At 43.2% G+C, this 17,282-nt stretch overlaps 1 protein-coding gene across 1 annotated transcript; it reads left to right on the forward strand.

Annotated features, from left to right (window-relative positions):
• The first annotated feature begins 2,256 nt into the window (after nucleotides 1–2,256).
• inpp4aa (inositol polyphosphate-4-phosphatase type I Aa) lies at nucleotides 2,257–17,251 on the forward strand. The gene is made up of 24 exons (XM_080412593.1): nucleotides 2,257–2,382; nucleotides 3,373–3,636; nucleotides 3,761–3,805; nucleotides 4,019–4,137; nucleotides 4,341–4,457; nucleotides 5,148–5,227; nucleotides 6,066–6,183; nucleotides 6,897–6,987; nucleotides 7,150–7,297; nucleotides 8,350–8,480; nucleotides 8,601–8,705; nucleotides 8,796–8,904; nucleotides 10,602–10,785; nucleotides 11,567–11,881; nucleotides 11,970–12,120; nucleotides 12,398–12,586; nucleotides 13,092–13,121; nucleotides 13,216–13,388; nucleotides 13,530–13,653; nucleotides 13,765–14,032; nucleotides 14,593–14,690; nucleotides 14,836–14,948; nucleotides 15,043–15,197; nucleotides 15,347–17,251. Exons 2-24 carry the CDS (start codon nucleotides 3,537–3,539, stop codon nucleotides 15,477–15,479), a joined length of 3,096 nt encoding a protein of 1,031 aa, XP_080268719.1. The 5' UTR covers nucleotides 2,257–2,382; nucleotides 3,373–3,536; the 3' UTR covers nucleotides 15,480–17,251.
• Nucleotides 17,252–17,282: the final 31 nt, after the last annotated feature.

Genomic DNA, 17,282 nt, shown 5'->3' on the forward strand with positions numbered 1-17,282 from the left:
GAGAGAGAGAGAGAGAGAGAGAGGGAACTTTTTTAATGTATCTTTGCATTTTATAGTACAATATTACAGATTCCCCCTTGTCTCCCCCTGCACCCCAGCATTCCCCTCCCAGAGTGACCCCTTAGCATCATTATCATCAAATGTTATACTTTCTGGTGCTGAGTCTGACAGTCTCCCAGTTGTCAGGGTAACAGGAGATTTTACTCTTGTCGTGACTGATTGTTTGTGATGTGAGTGTGTGTGTATGTGTGTGTGTGTGTGTGTGTGTGTGTGTGTGTGTGTGTGTGTGTGTGTGTGTGTGTGTGTGTGTGTGTGTGTGTGTGTGTGTGTGTGTGTGTGCGCGCGCGCCCACACACACACACGCGTGCATGCGTGCCTTTAGAATGAAGAGCTTTGAATATTCTCCTCAGGTCCGATCAATTGTAGTCACCGACTGATCATTCCTGGGAAACCAATCAACCCGTTAATCAATCACTGACTTTGGTATCCATGGTTTCATCAAACTATGAGTCCCCCGCTCTAGCAGTCTGATAGATCAGACTCGAGGGACAGGGGAGGCAGTAAACTCAGCTCTGCACCGTTACAGGATCAATAGACGGGGAAATGGAGCAGAGCAGAGGGGTTGTAGGGGGATAGCGAACAGGAAGACAGCTGCAAGAGGAAAGAAATGTAGATACATAATGACGTCAGTGGATGACAAAGCAGAAGAGCGGAAGAGAAAGACTGGCGATGAACAATAACACTGAGAAATCTGAGAGAGGACGAATGTGAGAGAGAGAGAGAAGTGAGTTATGGGGCGCATACATTATGATTTATAGAGTGCGGGAAAAGGAGAGAGCAGGCAATAAGGAGAGCAGAGATACACTGCAGTGTAGCCGTTGATGACAATGTATGCAGGGGGCCTGGTTTACAACACAAGCCTTCCAAACTGGGTTACTTTCCTCTCCTCTCCAGGCCATGCCGCCCCATGGGGCTGGCTACCATTGTTTCTTGCACAGATGCCTGAAGGGCCACCTCAGAGCTCTATCAATTCCCTGCCTCAGCACCTCTATCTACTACTGCCCCATCATGCACAGCGCTCTCACTGGGTGTCTTGACTCAGCGCCTTCCCTGCCAGCAGGGATATGTGATGGATGTTCGACAGATGTAATGACAATGTTGAGTGGCTCCCTGTAACTTCACATTAGAGCCACTGCAGGATTCCTAGAGAGTTTCCCATGCTGCCCTAGGCAGCGGAGATTACAGCATGTTATTATCGGTTCCCCACTGACAATAACACACCACACACACAGCCTAATGAGGCAGAGCATCACACAGTATTGTCCCGTCTTGTTTGGTCCAATTTGAAGCTGCCAAGATAGAGATTAAACTGGCAACAAGTGCTATGTGTGAAACCTCTTCCTGGAGGTGTGCACGTATCTGTCATGTGTACCTGTGAAGCATTCACATATACTACATGTCTATGGAATTGTGTCCACGGCTGTGTTTATATGGATGTTAGAATATTCTCATATGTCCAAACATGGTATGTGACGTCAAAACAGCCTCACGTGTAAAAATAGACCTCCATTGCTGAAGTCCTTCCTTACACATGAATGCTCAGCCATATACGCACAGTTGGCTCTTTATCAATGTTGCCTCGCACAATGTCAAATAGCCACACATACAGCACACATGAAGACACACAATATGGCCAGTACACAAACATGTGCAAACACCTGTGTGTGTGTGTGTGTGTGTGTGTGTGTGTGTGTGTGTGTGTGTGTGTGTGTGTGTGTGTGTGTGTGTGTGTGTGTGTGTGTGTGTGTGTGTGTGCGTGTGCGCGTGTGTGTTCCTGTGCATGTGACACACTTGGCCTGCATTGCACAAATTGTGTCAAGCTAAGCATTGGCGACATGCCACCACACAGGATATGCAAAGGTTGGGCTCGGAAAGGCAGTCTCAGGTCAGGTCAGTCTTCATGAGAACACGCGCTGCTCCCTTTTAATCTTTCATATTTTCCTCTTCTTTTTTTGACACCGTGCCATTCATTCTGAGTTTGTATTAATGCTCACAGCCACAGGTACAGCATTTAGTTCAAGCTATCTGGTAGTGATTGTGTGCTCGGCTGCAATGCCTGGATGCTGACACCGTCACTTGCAATGGTGCTATAGCTTGTCAGGTTCAGAGGCTGCCAAAGTATCACTATCACTACTCTGTTATGGAGACGATAACCATTTGTTGTTTTATAGGCATTTTTACTTCCTCTTTGACAGTACTGTGCTGCTTTCTTTCAGTTTTCTGAAATCAGCACACAGTACGTGAAATTATCACCAGGAAACCACTGATCGTCTGTTGTAGTTCAATAATACAGAGAGTCCGCCGAGTGAAGAAGACTAAGAGGTATGTAACGAGAGAGAGAGGGAGAGACAGACAGACAGACAGACAAAATAAATCTTTGCTGTTTATATATTTATAAAAAGTAAAGAGAAGGATCCTGGGAGATCCTGTAGGGGATAAAAAAAAATCTGAGCAAGGGGAGGAAGAAGGTGAGACATTAGCTGTTTCCCTTGTGTGTTTGGGGTAGAGAGAAGGCTTACAAGTTGGTCTTCTTGGTGCAGAAATAGCTACTTTCCTGCTGCAATATTGTGACATGCAGAGGCCATGCACTATGGCATTTGTGTTACCTGCTCTGTTTAGGTTGCATACCCAACATGGATAATGGATATGAGAGCTGTGTGTGCGTGCGTGCGTGCGTGCGTGTGTGCGTACATGCGCGCGTGTGTGTGCACTCCTTACATACTTATATTGTTGTTTGTGTAATATTTAGCAGTTGTGTACGCGCATTGGCTGTCTCTAGGCAGACTGCTATTTTCAAAGTACATTATTTTCACAGTTATGCACAGTAATTTTCAGTAGACAATAAGATGTGAGATCTGACTTCTCTGCTCCATATGTGTCTTCACACCCCCATCTGTCTGAGAAAAGTCACACTTGACAAATACAGACCCTGTTCCCACTGCCTGTTAGCACTTTGTCGGAGGGAACAGAATAAGTGGCATAAAGAAATCACCTATTCACAGTCAAAATGACGTACAACCACCATGACAAATATATGTTTGGGTAGATATTAATCCATCATCTCTATAAGCATGTGGATAGCCCAGGTTTAATCAAATGCAAAACGTGGTATAGTGTAACAATATGGTGATAATGCATTAAATGAGTCAAAGCATGGTTCTTGCTTTCACATGCACTGGTTTCACTTTTGTACTCTATCCATTGAAATGCCACCAACGTAGCAATATCAGCAAGACGAAAATGTCCACACTGCATCTGTTTCTGCACAGGCAATAACTATTCCTTTTGTTGTTGTCCTGTCTGTGTCCACAGATTCACCTGTGACTACTGATAACAACATACAACAAAGCTAAACACGTAAAGACAAGGAACCCACACAAAGAACAGTGTGGGCTGTGTGTCCCAATTCCACCTGAACCATTTACCTTGAACCTGTCAGTCCTGAACCCCATCCTAAGCCCTGACTTCTAACCACCATGTCAGGGAAGGAACGCAGCCCCCGCCATCGGCCCTGGTCGGTCTACCGGGCCAACACCTTTGATCTCTCAGCTGAGATGATGGGGCTGACTCTCTCAGGTAACTAAGTAACCTGCTACCATGGTAACCTATTTGCTTTTTGATGTTAAAGGGGCAGAGCTGTAAAATTAACCACTTTGTTTCTCTATTTCTCTTTCTCCGTCTTCTCTTCTGTTTCTGTCAGGCAATAGCCAGGACCCCGATGAACCTGTGCTGGAGTTTAGTTTGGGTAAGTCATGAGACTAGAGTCCCAAAAATCGATTTACTTATTCAACTTGACAGCATCACAGCTTGTCTACATGTTTATCAAGCACTAAGCTACATAGATAAATGCTTTTACATACAGCATACAGTAGGTCCCAATAGCTACATTAGGATTAGAGACAAGCCTGTTTGAAAATGTCATCATTTGTAATCTCCTCCTGTTTATGATCTTCCCCAGCCTGCAGTGAGCTGGTCACCCCAGGACTGGACCATAAACCTACAAGCTTTGTAGCAGTCAGCTGTACCACTCCGCCTCAGGCCTTCTGGACCAAGCACGCTCAAACAGAGATCATTGAGGTACAAAAAGCATCATCGTGCTACTTCATTATCGTCTCCCATCATTCAAACAATACAAAATCTTTGAACATGTTCCCCTCTCTCTCTCTCTCCCTCTCTCCCTCTCTCCCTCTCTCTCTCTCTCTCTCTCTCTCTCTCTCTCTCTCTCTCTCTCTCTCTCTCTCTCTCTCTCTCTCTCTCTCTCTCTCTATCTATTTATCTAGGGTACCAGTAACCCTATCTTCCTGAGCAGCATAGCTTTCTTCCAGGACTCTCTGATCACTCAGCAGACTCAGATTAAGCTTTCTGTATATGATGTGAAGGACCGTTCTCAGGGCACGGTGAGCACTTCTCACAACTACCATATACTTTATGTCGATTAAATATAAAAGTAAAAAAAGTGCCAATGTACATGTCTTTCTTATCTCCCACCATAATTGGGAGACACAATAATAGACCATTATGAAACACTTGAGCACATGGCCGGTAGGCTGAAACAGAAAGTCGTGCAAAGAAAGCCCCAGGAAATGACTCATGACTCATGACTCATGTCACATGCCTGCGTACTCTCACCCACGATACATGGATATACTGTACAGCATTTTATATGTAGAGTTTAATTGAATTAATCCTATTAACAAAACTTCAGCAAACGCCATTTTGCACCTTCAGCCATTTAATTGAACGTACACACACAAACACACCCATTTGTAATAAAGCAGTCAGTAGAGAAAATGTGTTTGAAGCATGCCTCATCTGATGAGTTAAATACATGACACGTATTCCTAACATGACCGTGTGCAGAACTCACTTGTGGCGGAATAAATGAATATTCAAAAGATATTAGCACGTTTTCTTTCTGTCTGTAACCTTTACAGTCATTGCTTGTTATTTTCATGTGTGTGTGTGTGTGTGTGTGTGTGTGTGTGTGTGTGTGTGTGTGTGTGTGTGTGTGTGTGTGTGTGTGTGTGTGTGTGTGTGTGTGTGTGTGTGTGTGTGTGTGTGTGTGTGGGTGCGTTTGTGTGTGTCAGATGTACATGCTAGGTTCAGCCATGTTTCCTGTGAAGGAGGTTCTACAAGACAAACACCACAGACTACACCTGGCTCTGAGGTAACAAACACAATTCACATTTACATATTGTAGTACCAAACAGAAATGGTGCTAAGTAGCACTAAAATTGGTTCTTTGGCTCGTAATCATAAGGGAACCTATTTTGGAACTACAGTATATACAATAGCACCTATCTTAAAGGTGTTAGAGTTTATAGCACCTTTGCCAAATGGTGCTACAGTATATCAAACAATTAATGGTGCCTAAACCACTAACCTTTTTATTTTCAGTTGGAGACCACAGACCCCCATTTGATACAATTTGCTATATCTGGGACCCCAATCTACACTGTAAAATCCTCGGCGTTAATTTAACTCTCAACCCCTACGGGCCCATTTGGTTTCATTTTACGCTCTCAAGAGTTAAATTATCGTTAAACATCTGCATTACTTCATTAAAGAATTGTTATTTTGATCAACGTTTGCCTGTTATCTCTCCTATGGTATCAATATCAATACAGCATGGAATTGTGGACCAAATCGTATCCAACGATAACAAAATATTCCAAGTCTTGGGTCTGAGAGTCTAAATCTCATCAAATGGTGGTCTGTGGCTCAAATGCTTTGGTTGAAAACCACTGCTCTAAAGAACCATACAGGGACTGAACAGGTTCTTTGTACGGAAGCAGCGCTACATACAGTAGTACCTCAACCACCCCAAAGAACCGCTGAAGAACGGTTGAAGAACCGCCATTGTTTGTGTGTGATTGTGGTCATTTATCCTCTACCAGTGATAAGACAGAGCACTGTGTTTGGCTAAATAATTGCCGAGGAGGCATTTTGAAGCCGGCGATTCTGGGACGTTGACTGACAGTACTCGATGTCACTGTGTGTGTCAGGTCAGCGGAGAACGAGCGTGTCGGCAATGTCACCATCATTGCTTGGCAGATAGAGGAGAGGCGGGACCAGAGGACTCCTGTCGCTAGGTTACAGAGGGGAGACACTGTCAATGGACGGGTGAGTGAACAGGAAAAAGTTCTCCATCTCCATTCTGAGGAATTGTGGTAGACATACTGGATATATTGTATTGTATATATCTACTCTCCATTATTTCAATTTTCCGTTGTGACAACAGCATACAGAACCATTTTTTAAGTGTGTTTGTGTGTTGGGATTTTGCTTGGTTTGGCTTGTTTTGTGCTCAAGGATAGTCAGGACACGAGTGTATTGTTATCACCTGCCTAATCCTGACAGATCCATAGGGAAGTTACTTTCACCCAACTAGCTCTTCCTGTTCACTGCTTTTGCATGAAAAAGTAGGACAGATAACCATAGGCAAATGTGACAGGGGGTGATAGAGTGTGATGCAAGTAGGGCACGGCATTTTCCAGTTTCTTTTGACAGCTTATGAAAGTGCAGATTGTAAGCTTTCAAATGATGTGTCATCCATTGAAATCAGATAATCGTTGAAGAAGATATGCTTATTTGAATATTGTTAAAGCTCAGATAAATAAGCTCATACCTGTTATATCTCATGCCTCTCACAGCAGTTTAAGGACAAGTACTTTGTGATACTAAAACTGCTGTTTGTCGAAATGGAGCAGAAAGTGGATTATTCAACATTTCTTGATTTACGCACGTTTGCCTTCTTGCGACACATTCAATCACATCCTGTCACAAATATGAATGTGTGGGTACACGTGTGTGTGTTTGCGTGGTGGTGTAATCAGATGGTGCTACCGGTTGACGAGAGCCTGACTGAATCAATGGCCATCAGGTCCAAGTCTGCCTCTCTATGTAAAGACCCACTGCTGAAGGCAGGTGAGTGTATGAATAAAAGATTAGCCTAAAAAAATAAATAAACATTACCTAGCATTACCAGCAGCCAGTTCAAGTTCAACCTTATTGTCACAAGTTTACACCAAGTGTAAAGGAGTGGGTGAAATTCATTTATGCAATTCCTTTTGTTGGTTTACGGTTCAGTGTTTGGAGGCATTATGTCCCGGATGTACCGCTTCCCCACTACGGATGGCAACCACCTGCGGATCCTGGAGCAGATGGCGGAGAGCGTTCTCTCCCTGCACATCCCTCGGCAATTTGTTAAACTGCTGCTGGAAGAAGATGCCGTCAGGTAGCATGCATCTTCATTCAAGTGTGTGTGTGTGTGTGTGTATTATGCAAGCCGGAGTCAGAGTCATGGCCTGGTTAAGATGAACCCATTAAGCCGATGAACCCTGTAGAACCCGATTCTACAAATGCCTTCTAAATCAGTAGTTCTCACACTTTCAACATTTTTCGATATCTGGTATTTTTTAATAGCCAATGCAAAAAAATCTAAAATGACACAGATGCTTTCCTGGTTTCAATGGGTTAAGAGAGTCCTTTATGGTCCATTTTAACCACATGAGCCCTATATACTTTGTCATATATATTTCATAAAATAGACGATTCAAAAGCTCGCACCACATCGCACCACGATGCATTGTGAGCTTGTGGCTCTTTTCGTTGTTTTTGGAAAATGTAGAAGAAAAAGAGAAATGCCGCCTATAATGACATGCCCAAAATAGGGACGCCAGGTTGAAAGAGGTTAAATGGAAACCAGCGCCATGAACAACATACATTGTGCAGTATATCGCATAAATGGACACCAGGCACGTGATCTGTGATTAACTGCGACCTGCTTTCCGTTTGCACTCGAAAATCGACTAACAGACCGAGTGGCTTGTACTAGCTGTGAGGTCAGAGCTCCAAGAACATCACAAGATTAGAAATAGTCTCTCCATAATGCAGCATTACTGTATGTTCTTCCGCAGTGAAAACACCATTTCATGATAGCAATAAAGGGAAAGGTATTTAAACAACAACATACTACCACCTTTGTTGAACAGAGGCCCAGACCATAAGGCTTTAGTGTCAAACTCACAGCTCTTCAACCTGCTTGCCCTCTATAGCTTGAATTTATGTATTCAAAGATATGTTGTGTTCTGTGTCTGTGTCTGTGTCTGTGTCTGTGTGTGTGTGTGTGTGTGTGTGTGTGTGTGTGTGTGTGTGTGTGTGTGTGTGTGTGTGTGTGTGTGTGTGTGTGTGTGTGTGCGCGTGCGCGTGCGCGTGCGCGTGTGCGTGTGCGTGTGCGTGTGCGTGTGTCTGTGTCTGTGTCTGTGTGTGTGTGTTTATGTGAAACAGGGTGTGTGAGTTCGAAGAGCTGGGTGAGCTTTCCCCATGTTGGGAGAACCTGAGGAGGGAGATCATCACTCAGTACCAGACTATCATCCTCACCTACCAGGAGACCATCAGTGACCTGCATGAATACAAGGGTCAGAAGAACCATATATGAACACCAGTATCATAACATCCACAAACATCATTTGAACATCACCTTGTCTGTCTCTGCACTGTATTAAAAATGATCTCTCTTTCTTAACGTTCCCTTCCAGGCCCCTCATTTAAATCTAGTACCTTGAAAGCAGAGAAAAAGTTGGAATTTATCCCCACTAACTTACACGTCCAGAGAATGAGAGTACAGGGGGAGTCTGGCTATGGTAGGTGATCTACGCTCATCTCTGCCTGTGCTCATGGACACAGAAAATCTTGAGTTAGCGTTAACCTATGAAATATTCTCTCTCTCTCAGATTGGACGTATGACGTAGTGACCATTGGTGCCCCCGCAGCACACCATCAAGGCTTTAAAAGCTGCGGCCTCCGGAAATTGATCCACAAGCTGGAAGAGGCCAAGAAGCAGTAAGTACTGTATAACAGTGGTTCTTAACCTTTTCAGGCCGCGACCCCCAAAAATAATAATAATTTGAACTGGGGACCCCCCACCCTGACAAGCACTTGGAATTGTAGGAGTTGAGGCATTGCATGTAGTTTGACTCGGTTCCACAGATAAATATTGTGAAAATAGCAGATCTACAAGCTCACAGCGCCTCACGTTGTGAGGCGGTGTGAGCTTGTAGTTCTGCTATTTTCACAATTCTTGCCTCTTTCTTATTATTATTTGACAATTTGGCCAGTGTTTGACCAGTTTTTATAGAATAGTTTGTTGATTTCTTTTGATACAGTAATGGTCTTTTTTCATTTCATTAAAGGTAGGGTAAGTGATTTGCGTTGGTTAAAATAATTGTTAAATAGCTCTATATTCTGATAGTACTCATTGCTATAGAGTGTTTGTTCAGTATTAGGAGTCTCCTTGTCTCTCCACCTCTTTATTAAACAGAAAATGCATTTTCGTTTCAGTTTCAGTTTCATTTCCAATTTTATCCAACCAGGACAGAGAACTCAATCAGGATACAGATTAAACAAGTGGAATTGGAAGTGATGACACTAAGAAATGAGCAGACAAAATTGGAACTGGAACACTATACAAATGAAGCTTAAAAATGGGTACTTTCTCCTGATTGGCTGAGATTTTGACACCTACCGAAAAAATTATTTTCTGTTTATTAAAGAGCTGGAGAGACAGGGAGACTCCTGTTACTGAACAAACACTCTATAGCAATGATTACTATCAGAATATAGTATTTTAACCTTTTAACAAAATACTTTTTGTTTTAACCAAAAAATATCACTTACCCTACCTTTAAAGTTTTTTAGGTAGTAAAACGTCTTAAAAGTCCTTCAATTGTCACTTCACTGTCATCTGGGGACACCCCCCCCAAAAAAAAAATCATGTTCTCAACTACAGGTTGAGAACCACTGCTGTATACCACCAAGTGCCTCTGTGTTTGATGGAGGACATTCAGCTTCATAATTAGATAACAAACATGTTCTTCATCTGTTTTTCTCACCCTTACTTGATCAGAGCTTATGAGGAGGAAAGGTGAGATTATACGCAATGCTCTGCGACGCATGAGGTTGTGTACGTGTTTTGTGTCATTGCCATGTACCATGTGATTGTTTTACTTAGTCTACATGTATGTACACTAGAATATGTGTTTGAAAACATACCCTTTGCACCTATCATCCATATTAATCCATATCACATGTGACCTTCGAAAGTGGAGACTTTTGAAAACACTGTTGACTTTTATTTTGAAAACTGTGGCACTGCACTTTAGACGGGCAGTAGCGGAGACCTTTTCAAAACGATGAGGCACACATCCACTTTCACTTCCTGATTAGGTCTTGACTGCCAGTGATTAATTCAACGTGGATCCCAAATTACAGGCATTAATGACCTTGTTAGCAGCTGTTGTGCAGTTACGTTCTGCATTTTATAATGCTGCTGTCTACATGCGCAGGAGACAAGCTATTATACATTATACAAACATTACGGCGCCTGTAGATGTACTTACTCTCAAGAACAACATTGTTGTTGCAGATAGTGCTTTAATTTGACCAGTACTCACCGGTACAGAGTACCAGTCCTGCTGACTTTCGCCCACCTAAACACCTTTATCTTAGGTGATCCGCTCACGCATGCGTGTTCTCCACAGCTCTGGCTCCGGCTCTAAGGCACCGGCGTACCTGCCTCAGGACATTGTGAGAGCGAAGGAGCTGATTGGTCAAATTAACACTCAGAAGACCCAGGTGTGTTACTACGCTGAGCGTCTGTCACGTGCAGCCAAGGAGCGCTCAGCCAACGCTCTTGAGAGAACCCTGGCCATCCTCAAAGAGAAGGTACTATAACACAGGGCTCAATCAGTATGCCTTGCTATTATTTTTACTATTGTGGTGCATGTCCTGCATCTGAAGTTTTTTTTATCTTCTCCTCTGCCTCTTCTACTTAAGAAGTAATGTCTTTAGATACCAGTAATGGGGAGGGGGGTTGTGGTGACTGATGATGTGCTCATTTTGTATTACAATTAGTGTCTATTCTATTATTTGGAAAAATCGAAGAAATATAATGTTCCAAAAAAAGAATGAAAAAGAAAAAGTCATTTATTTCATGTATTCGTTTATTTGTATCGGGGACCATGTAAAGGATACATTATTCTCGAGCGAGAGAAAATATGCTTCGTACCAGATTTTACTACTAGCTAATTTCCATCTATAGTCCCTGGGCAAAACATCATGTCCATTACAAATGGACCAATAACATAATAGTAGACGAGAGGCTGTGGCATATCATGATGAAATCATAGTGTGATATAATTATGATATATCACAACCTCAAAGGTATTAATGCTACCGTTTGCAAGCGATTAGTGCGGCAGGTATCACCATTACAGTATACAATGTTGAACTTCAACGCATTCCAAAGGGAACTCCAATGTCCCTTTAATTCAATTCTATACATTCTCTTTCTTGTTCAAACTATTTCCTATAACTTTATTGCTATTGTCAATGTTGCTATTGTTATTGTCCATTTACCATCCATACATTCCCAAATGATGAAATCAACCACCACAAACCCTCTTCTCTCACCTGTCTCTGTCTGGCCCCCTTCCTTGCACTTTAGACTCGGCAGCTGGTGACGGTGTGTGACTCCAAGCTCCTGTCCTCAGCCATCCTGGCCCTGTCTGCAGCTCGGCCAGAGTTAATTGGTCTGCAAAGTACCCCGTCGCCCTCCTCGACCTCCCTATCGCCCTCCTCTCGCTCGCCCTCCTCTCGCTCGCCCTCCTCTCGCTCGCCCTCCCGCTCTCCGTCCCGCCATCCGACCTCGCCGTCTCGCCCTGCCATCTCGCCGTCTCGTCATGGAGCCCACCCAGAGGGAGGCGAGGGGAGAAGAAGCAAGCGCACCTCCTTACATACTGACTGGAACGAAGAAGAATGGGTAAGCACTGTTCATATCAGTCTCTTAAAAGTCTATGTAATGTTAGATATGCTTTTTCATTTAATGTGTGCGTTATGTGTGTGTGTAGGAGAAGGTTTGGATGAACGTTGATAAGAGTCTGGAGTGTGTGATTCAGAAGGTGGACCGATTGCTCCAAAAGGACACACTCCAGAGTGACAGCAGCTCTGATGATGTCTTTTCACTTGCTAATGACGAGCCAAGTAGTGCTACCAAGAAAGGTACACACACATGCACGCACACACACACAAACACGCACACGCACACGCACACGCACACGCACACGCACACGCACACGCACACACACACGCACACGCATGCACACACACACACACACACACACACACACACACACACACACACACACACACACACACACACACACACACACACACACACACACACACACAAACACGTGCACGTGCACGCATACACTACACACAATAAAGTACAATCTTTGCATAATTGGTTTGTAAATATCTACGTTAATCTCATGAGGTATCCATAGAAACCGGGAAGCTTTCTGGATACATCCTGAGCATAAAGAGAAGGGTCTCCTATCAGCATCAACACCACCACCACCACCACCATCATCATCGTCGTCATCATCATCATCATCATCATCATCATTATCATCTTTGTTTCATCAGAGTCCTGCATGCCTACCTCACCCTGTAGGAGAGAATTGTAGGTTCATTCTCATACTCACTTGAATTTGTTCTCTAAACAGGACATCAGGGAGACGCTCCCAAGAACATAGTTGGAAGGGTTCATGGGTGGGAAGCCCTTGTCGCTGCACTAGCAACTCCTACTGGTTGATCGGGGCGCCTGTTCAGCAGGGAGGGGAACTGGGGGAGATGTAGCGTGAACCTCCACACACGCTACGCTCTACCTGGATCTCTTCTCTGTCAGGTGAAAAGAAGCGGCTGGCAACTCCATGTGTATGAATTGAGATTGGTTGTCTATTCCCTCCCCAAGACAACAGTGGGGGTTGGCAGCAACAGTCCTGCAGTACATGTGAGGGAATTGGCAAATGACTCAAAAATATATATATATATATTTTTCTTTCTTCTAAGTCATCTAAACTGCAGTAGTGTAGCGTGTGAGTGGTTGGTAGTTTGAAAGGAGAGATGGAGCTCTGCTGTTACAATCTAAATATATACGTTTATTCATTACTTTCTTTCAACTCTAGGTAGCCAAGCGGTAGAAAAGGCTTCACCAGGTAAGAGAGATATATAAGCTACTTATGTTTCTACATACAAATCTTTCTTGTGCTAAAAAGAGCTTAGTTTTTAACCCTGAGATCATATTTCCAGGTGAATGGAGCGAGGCGCTGTACCCTCTGCTCGCCACACTGACAGACTGTGTGTCTCTGATGAGTGACAAAGCCAAGAAGGCCATGGTGTTTCTGCTGATGCAGGATGATGCTCCCACCATCGCCATGAGGATCACTCTGCAGTACCGCCGCGACGTGGTTTTCTGTCAGACGGTCAGTCAGCCTTTAGTGTTGGATACACAAATGCTTCCCTATAGTGCAGTAGTTATGCCGTCATTCATACACATAGCGTACAACCATACAGGTACAGGCATTTAGTGTTTGGGTAGTAATAATGAGACTTGGTGATTTCAGCTGGCGGCTCTGATCTGTGGCTTTGTCATCAAACTGAGGAACTCCCTCAGTGACAACGGCTTCCTCAGGCAGCTCTACACTATCGGCCTGCTGGTGCAGTACGAGGGCCTGCTCAGCACCTATGGTAAAAAGGATGATTTTCACTACTAGAAAGGATGTGAATGTGTGCGTTTATGTTGGCTGCGTGTTGGCAGTAGTGGCGGCTCAACTGTTTGTTAACCTATCTCTCTAAAAGGGGAGGAACTGGCCATGTTGGAGGATATGTGTGTGGGAGTGATGGACCTGAGGAATGTCACCTTTAAAGTGACGCAAGCAACTTCAGTCTTTGGCCCAGACATGCTGCCAGTCATCACAGGCAACAGGGACGGCTTCAACGTAAGGGTTCCAATGCCGGGTGCGCTGTTTGACACGTTGCCACGGGAGATCCAGAATGGGATGCTGCTGCGCGTGCAGCCTATAATGTTTAATGTGGGCATCAATGAACAGCAGACCTTGGCTGAGAAGTGAGTGACCAAAATTACATTCTGTATACACAGGATAGAGTGGGAGCATTGAGATGTCATGTGAAATGTTATGTGGCAAAGAAACCCGACTTCTGCAAATGTTCAGGAATATAATACCTGCTTCTAAATGTCAGTTTCGATATATTTTCTGTTTATTGCCCAACCCTAGTTAGAGGGCTATGGATAAAAGTAAGTGGTGAGAAGCCTTGAATGAGGATTGGAGTGATCTAGTTTTGTAAGCTTCTGGTGAATTAATCTCATTCAAGGAGAAATTGCAATGGCAACTGAAGCCCCATCACTTCATGATTTATATGAACAGATTTTCAGTAATAACAGTCAAATTCATCCATCGTGCTTCACTGTATCATGTGCATTTCTCCAAGCTTGCTTATTAGATTATGGGAAATTAAACGCAGCCAGGGCCTTCTTATGCAGTAGGACGATGATGACATTTCATAAAACTAACCTTACTTAAGTTATGTGCAGAAATACTTTTTCAATACAATAAGCTGTAATGTCCGTGAATTGTTTTCCACTATAATGTTTCTATGTGTCCCCAGGTTTGGAGACACATCACTGCAAGAAGTGATCAATATGGAAAGCATGGCTCGGCTATCCTCATACTACGACCAGTTTAAAGAGGTCCTACCAGAGGATAGTGAGTAAATCTCTTAACATACTTTCACATGGCCATGATCACCAAGTAATACATTTGTATTATTTGGTGTTATGGCCATGTCCATGGCCATATCTCCCCCTGCTTATAACTCTCATTTGATCTTCCATTTGCTTCCTCTTCCCAGGCCTCCCTCGCTGCCGGAGCACGACCAGTCTGCCTGAGCTGCTTAAGCTACTGAGCCAGAATGTCAACGCCAAGAAGAGCAAGAATGTGGAGATTCTATGGCAGGCAGCAGAGGTAGACACTCTTGTTTGTGCATCTCCTATGCTTTTCATTGGCAATTTTACTCAACTATTCATTATCTTCTGCTCTTCTTTTCCCCACATCCTAGGCATGCCGTCGTCTGAACGGGGTGCGTTTCACCAGCTGCAAGAGTGCAAAGGACCGCACCGCCATGTCTCTGACTCTGGAGCAATGCCAAATCCTTCAGGCTGAACATGCCCTGGCCCCACAGGTCTTCTTGCAGGCCCTGGACTGCATGCGCAGGTCAGCTATATATCATGTCAAACTCACTCACAGTTAGACAGGACAGTGTTGTTACTGTGACAAAGCCAATGGGAATGTTGTAATAATGAAGCTATGTCAAAGCACTGTAAGTAATTCATCCGCGTTATTTGCACCCTCTTACCCTACAGTGAAGGCTGCAGGAGGGAGAACACCATGAAGAATGTGGGATGCCGTAAATACGCCTTTAATTCTCTGCAACTGAAAGCCTTTCCTAAGCACTACCGCCCTCCAGAGGGGACATACGGGAAAGTAGAGACCTAACTGGGACTCTTCTGTCTGTCACACGAAGAAGCCGACAAAGCAAAGGACAAGAAAGATAATGAGGATGACACCACATGAACAACAATAACACAAACTGGAACAGCCCTTTGTTTAATAATGTGCTTACTGTATAGCCACTGTTTATAAGGTTAATGTCAAAGTGCCAGTGCTTCTGTAGAACATTTTATAGCAGTCTCCCTCTCACTAGCAACACAGCGTTTTCTTAGTATGTTATGATGATAACCACTACACAGGGAAAATCAATACAAAATAACACTGTACTTCATTGTGTCAGTAGCTAGTAGCAACTGCAAGCGTACAACCACTCCACAACGTTTTCCCCACTTATCTCACACACGACGACACACCTAGGATATGATGTCACATGTCTGGTCCTCTTATAAGGATAATGACATGACAAACCATAACATGTCTATAGTCACTGTCCAGTGGTTTTATAAATTTATTGATTAGAGCAGCTGCCTTTATTTGAAATCTACTGTAAATATACTGTAGGCTATGCAGCAGGTGTTCGGCTGCATCAAATGAAATGCCTTTGCTCGATACAGCATTTCTGTGGACCTAAACTCTGTCATCAAGGGACAAATATCTTACTCAGAGCATGTATTTGGGCTTGTTTTACAAGTTTCAGTTCATCATATATTTTCCCCACTGTCTCTTATTTTTATTTTATTTTAATTTGGTTCTACATTTCTACATTCAAGATCACTATTAGCCCATCTCTCTCTCTCTCTCTCTCTTTCCAATAAGCACAGACACAAAAGAAAAAGAAACTAAAAAACTATCACAAATCAGACAATACTTTATGACATTTGAATGAGAGTATATCCTTTCTTCTAATGTGATTTCAGGGGTCATTCTGATGCCATGTATGGATGTTTCATATTGCACAGCATTGCAGCTAAGTCGTGGGAACAATGGTTCATGAAGATGGGTTTTCCTTCAGGGAGTTCATATGTGATGCATCACATTATCCTGTAATTTAACACATCCACTAATATTCAAGACTTGTTATATGCAACATTATAGTAATTTCACAGCCATTTTCAGCCTATCTTCATATCATTGGTCCTCACTAGTAATGCCCATTATAATATGGTACCATTTTCGTCTACTCGGTCTGAGTCTCAGAGGAGGGCTGTGGACTGTTCAGAAAGCCTGCCGTTTTCAGCTTGGATTCTCCATCAATGATTTATTTCACTGGTAGTTTCTGAACTGTCCACAGCCCTCCTCTGAGACACAGACTGAGTAGACAAAAATGGTACCAAATTATAATGAGAATTAGTGAGGAGGACCAATTAGCCTACATTGAACATATGTTGAAAATGGGTGCAACTGACTCAATGTGGAAGTGTTTTATCAAAATTGGACAGTGAGTAAATTAATGCAACTTGCATGTTGATACAACTGATACTGTTGCACTTGAAAGTACATGAGCACTGCAGAGATGTTTGTAAATTAAATTAAAGTGAATTGTATTGTATTGTTGTACCACGCAGGACACCTCACTGGTCAGTTTACCAAACAATAGGCCAATGTATCTTTATTGTACAATACCTAAAGAGACAGTGGATTTTATTTTGAAATTTATTTTGCTTATAATTATTTATGCTGATGTACGGAATATGTTGCCAAATGCTGTCATATGGTAGTGTTAATATGTTGTGTATATGTACTGTATGAACTTTTCTAAACAGATTACATTTGCAGTTTAAAAGGGCGGCGAGGGACCCCGGGGAGTGCACCCACAAGGCCACATGCAACAGAAAAATAAAAGAAATA

This window comes from Gymnoscopelus braueri (assembly GCF_963280865.1).
Source record: "Gymnoscopelus braueri genome assembly, chromosome: 18".
Taxonomy (NCBI): domain Eukaryota; kingdom Metazoa; phylum Chordata; class Actinopteri; order Myctophiformes; family Myctophidae; genus Gymnoscopelus; species Gymnoscopelus braueri.

Bases quoted from the DNA above. Each gene is read 5' to 3' on its own strand.
- inpp4aa (XM_080412593.1), top strand. From the start codon at position 3,537: ATGTCAGGGAAGGAACGCAGCCCCCGCCATCGGCCCTGGTCGGTCTAC. The intron at 6,184-6,896 runs GTGAGTGAACAG...TGGTGTAATCAG, and splicing joins GAGACACTGTCAATGGACGG to ATGGTGCTACCGGTTGACGA. The intron at 8,905-10,601 runs GTAAGTACTGTA...TGTTCTCCACAG, and splicing joins CTGGAAGAGGCCAAGAAGCA to CTCTGGCTCCGGCTCTAAGG.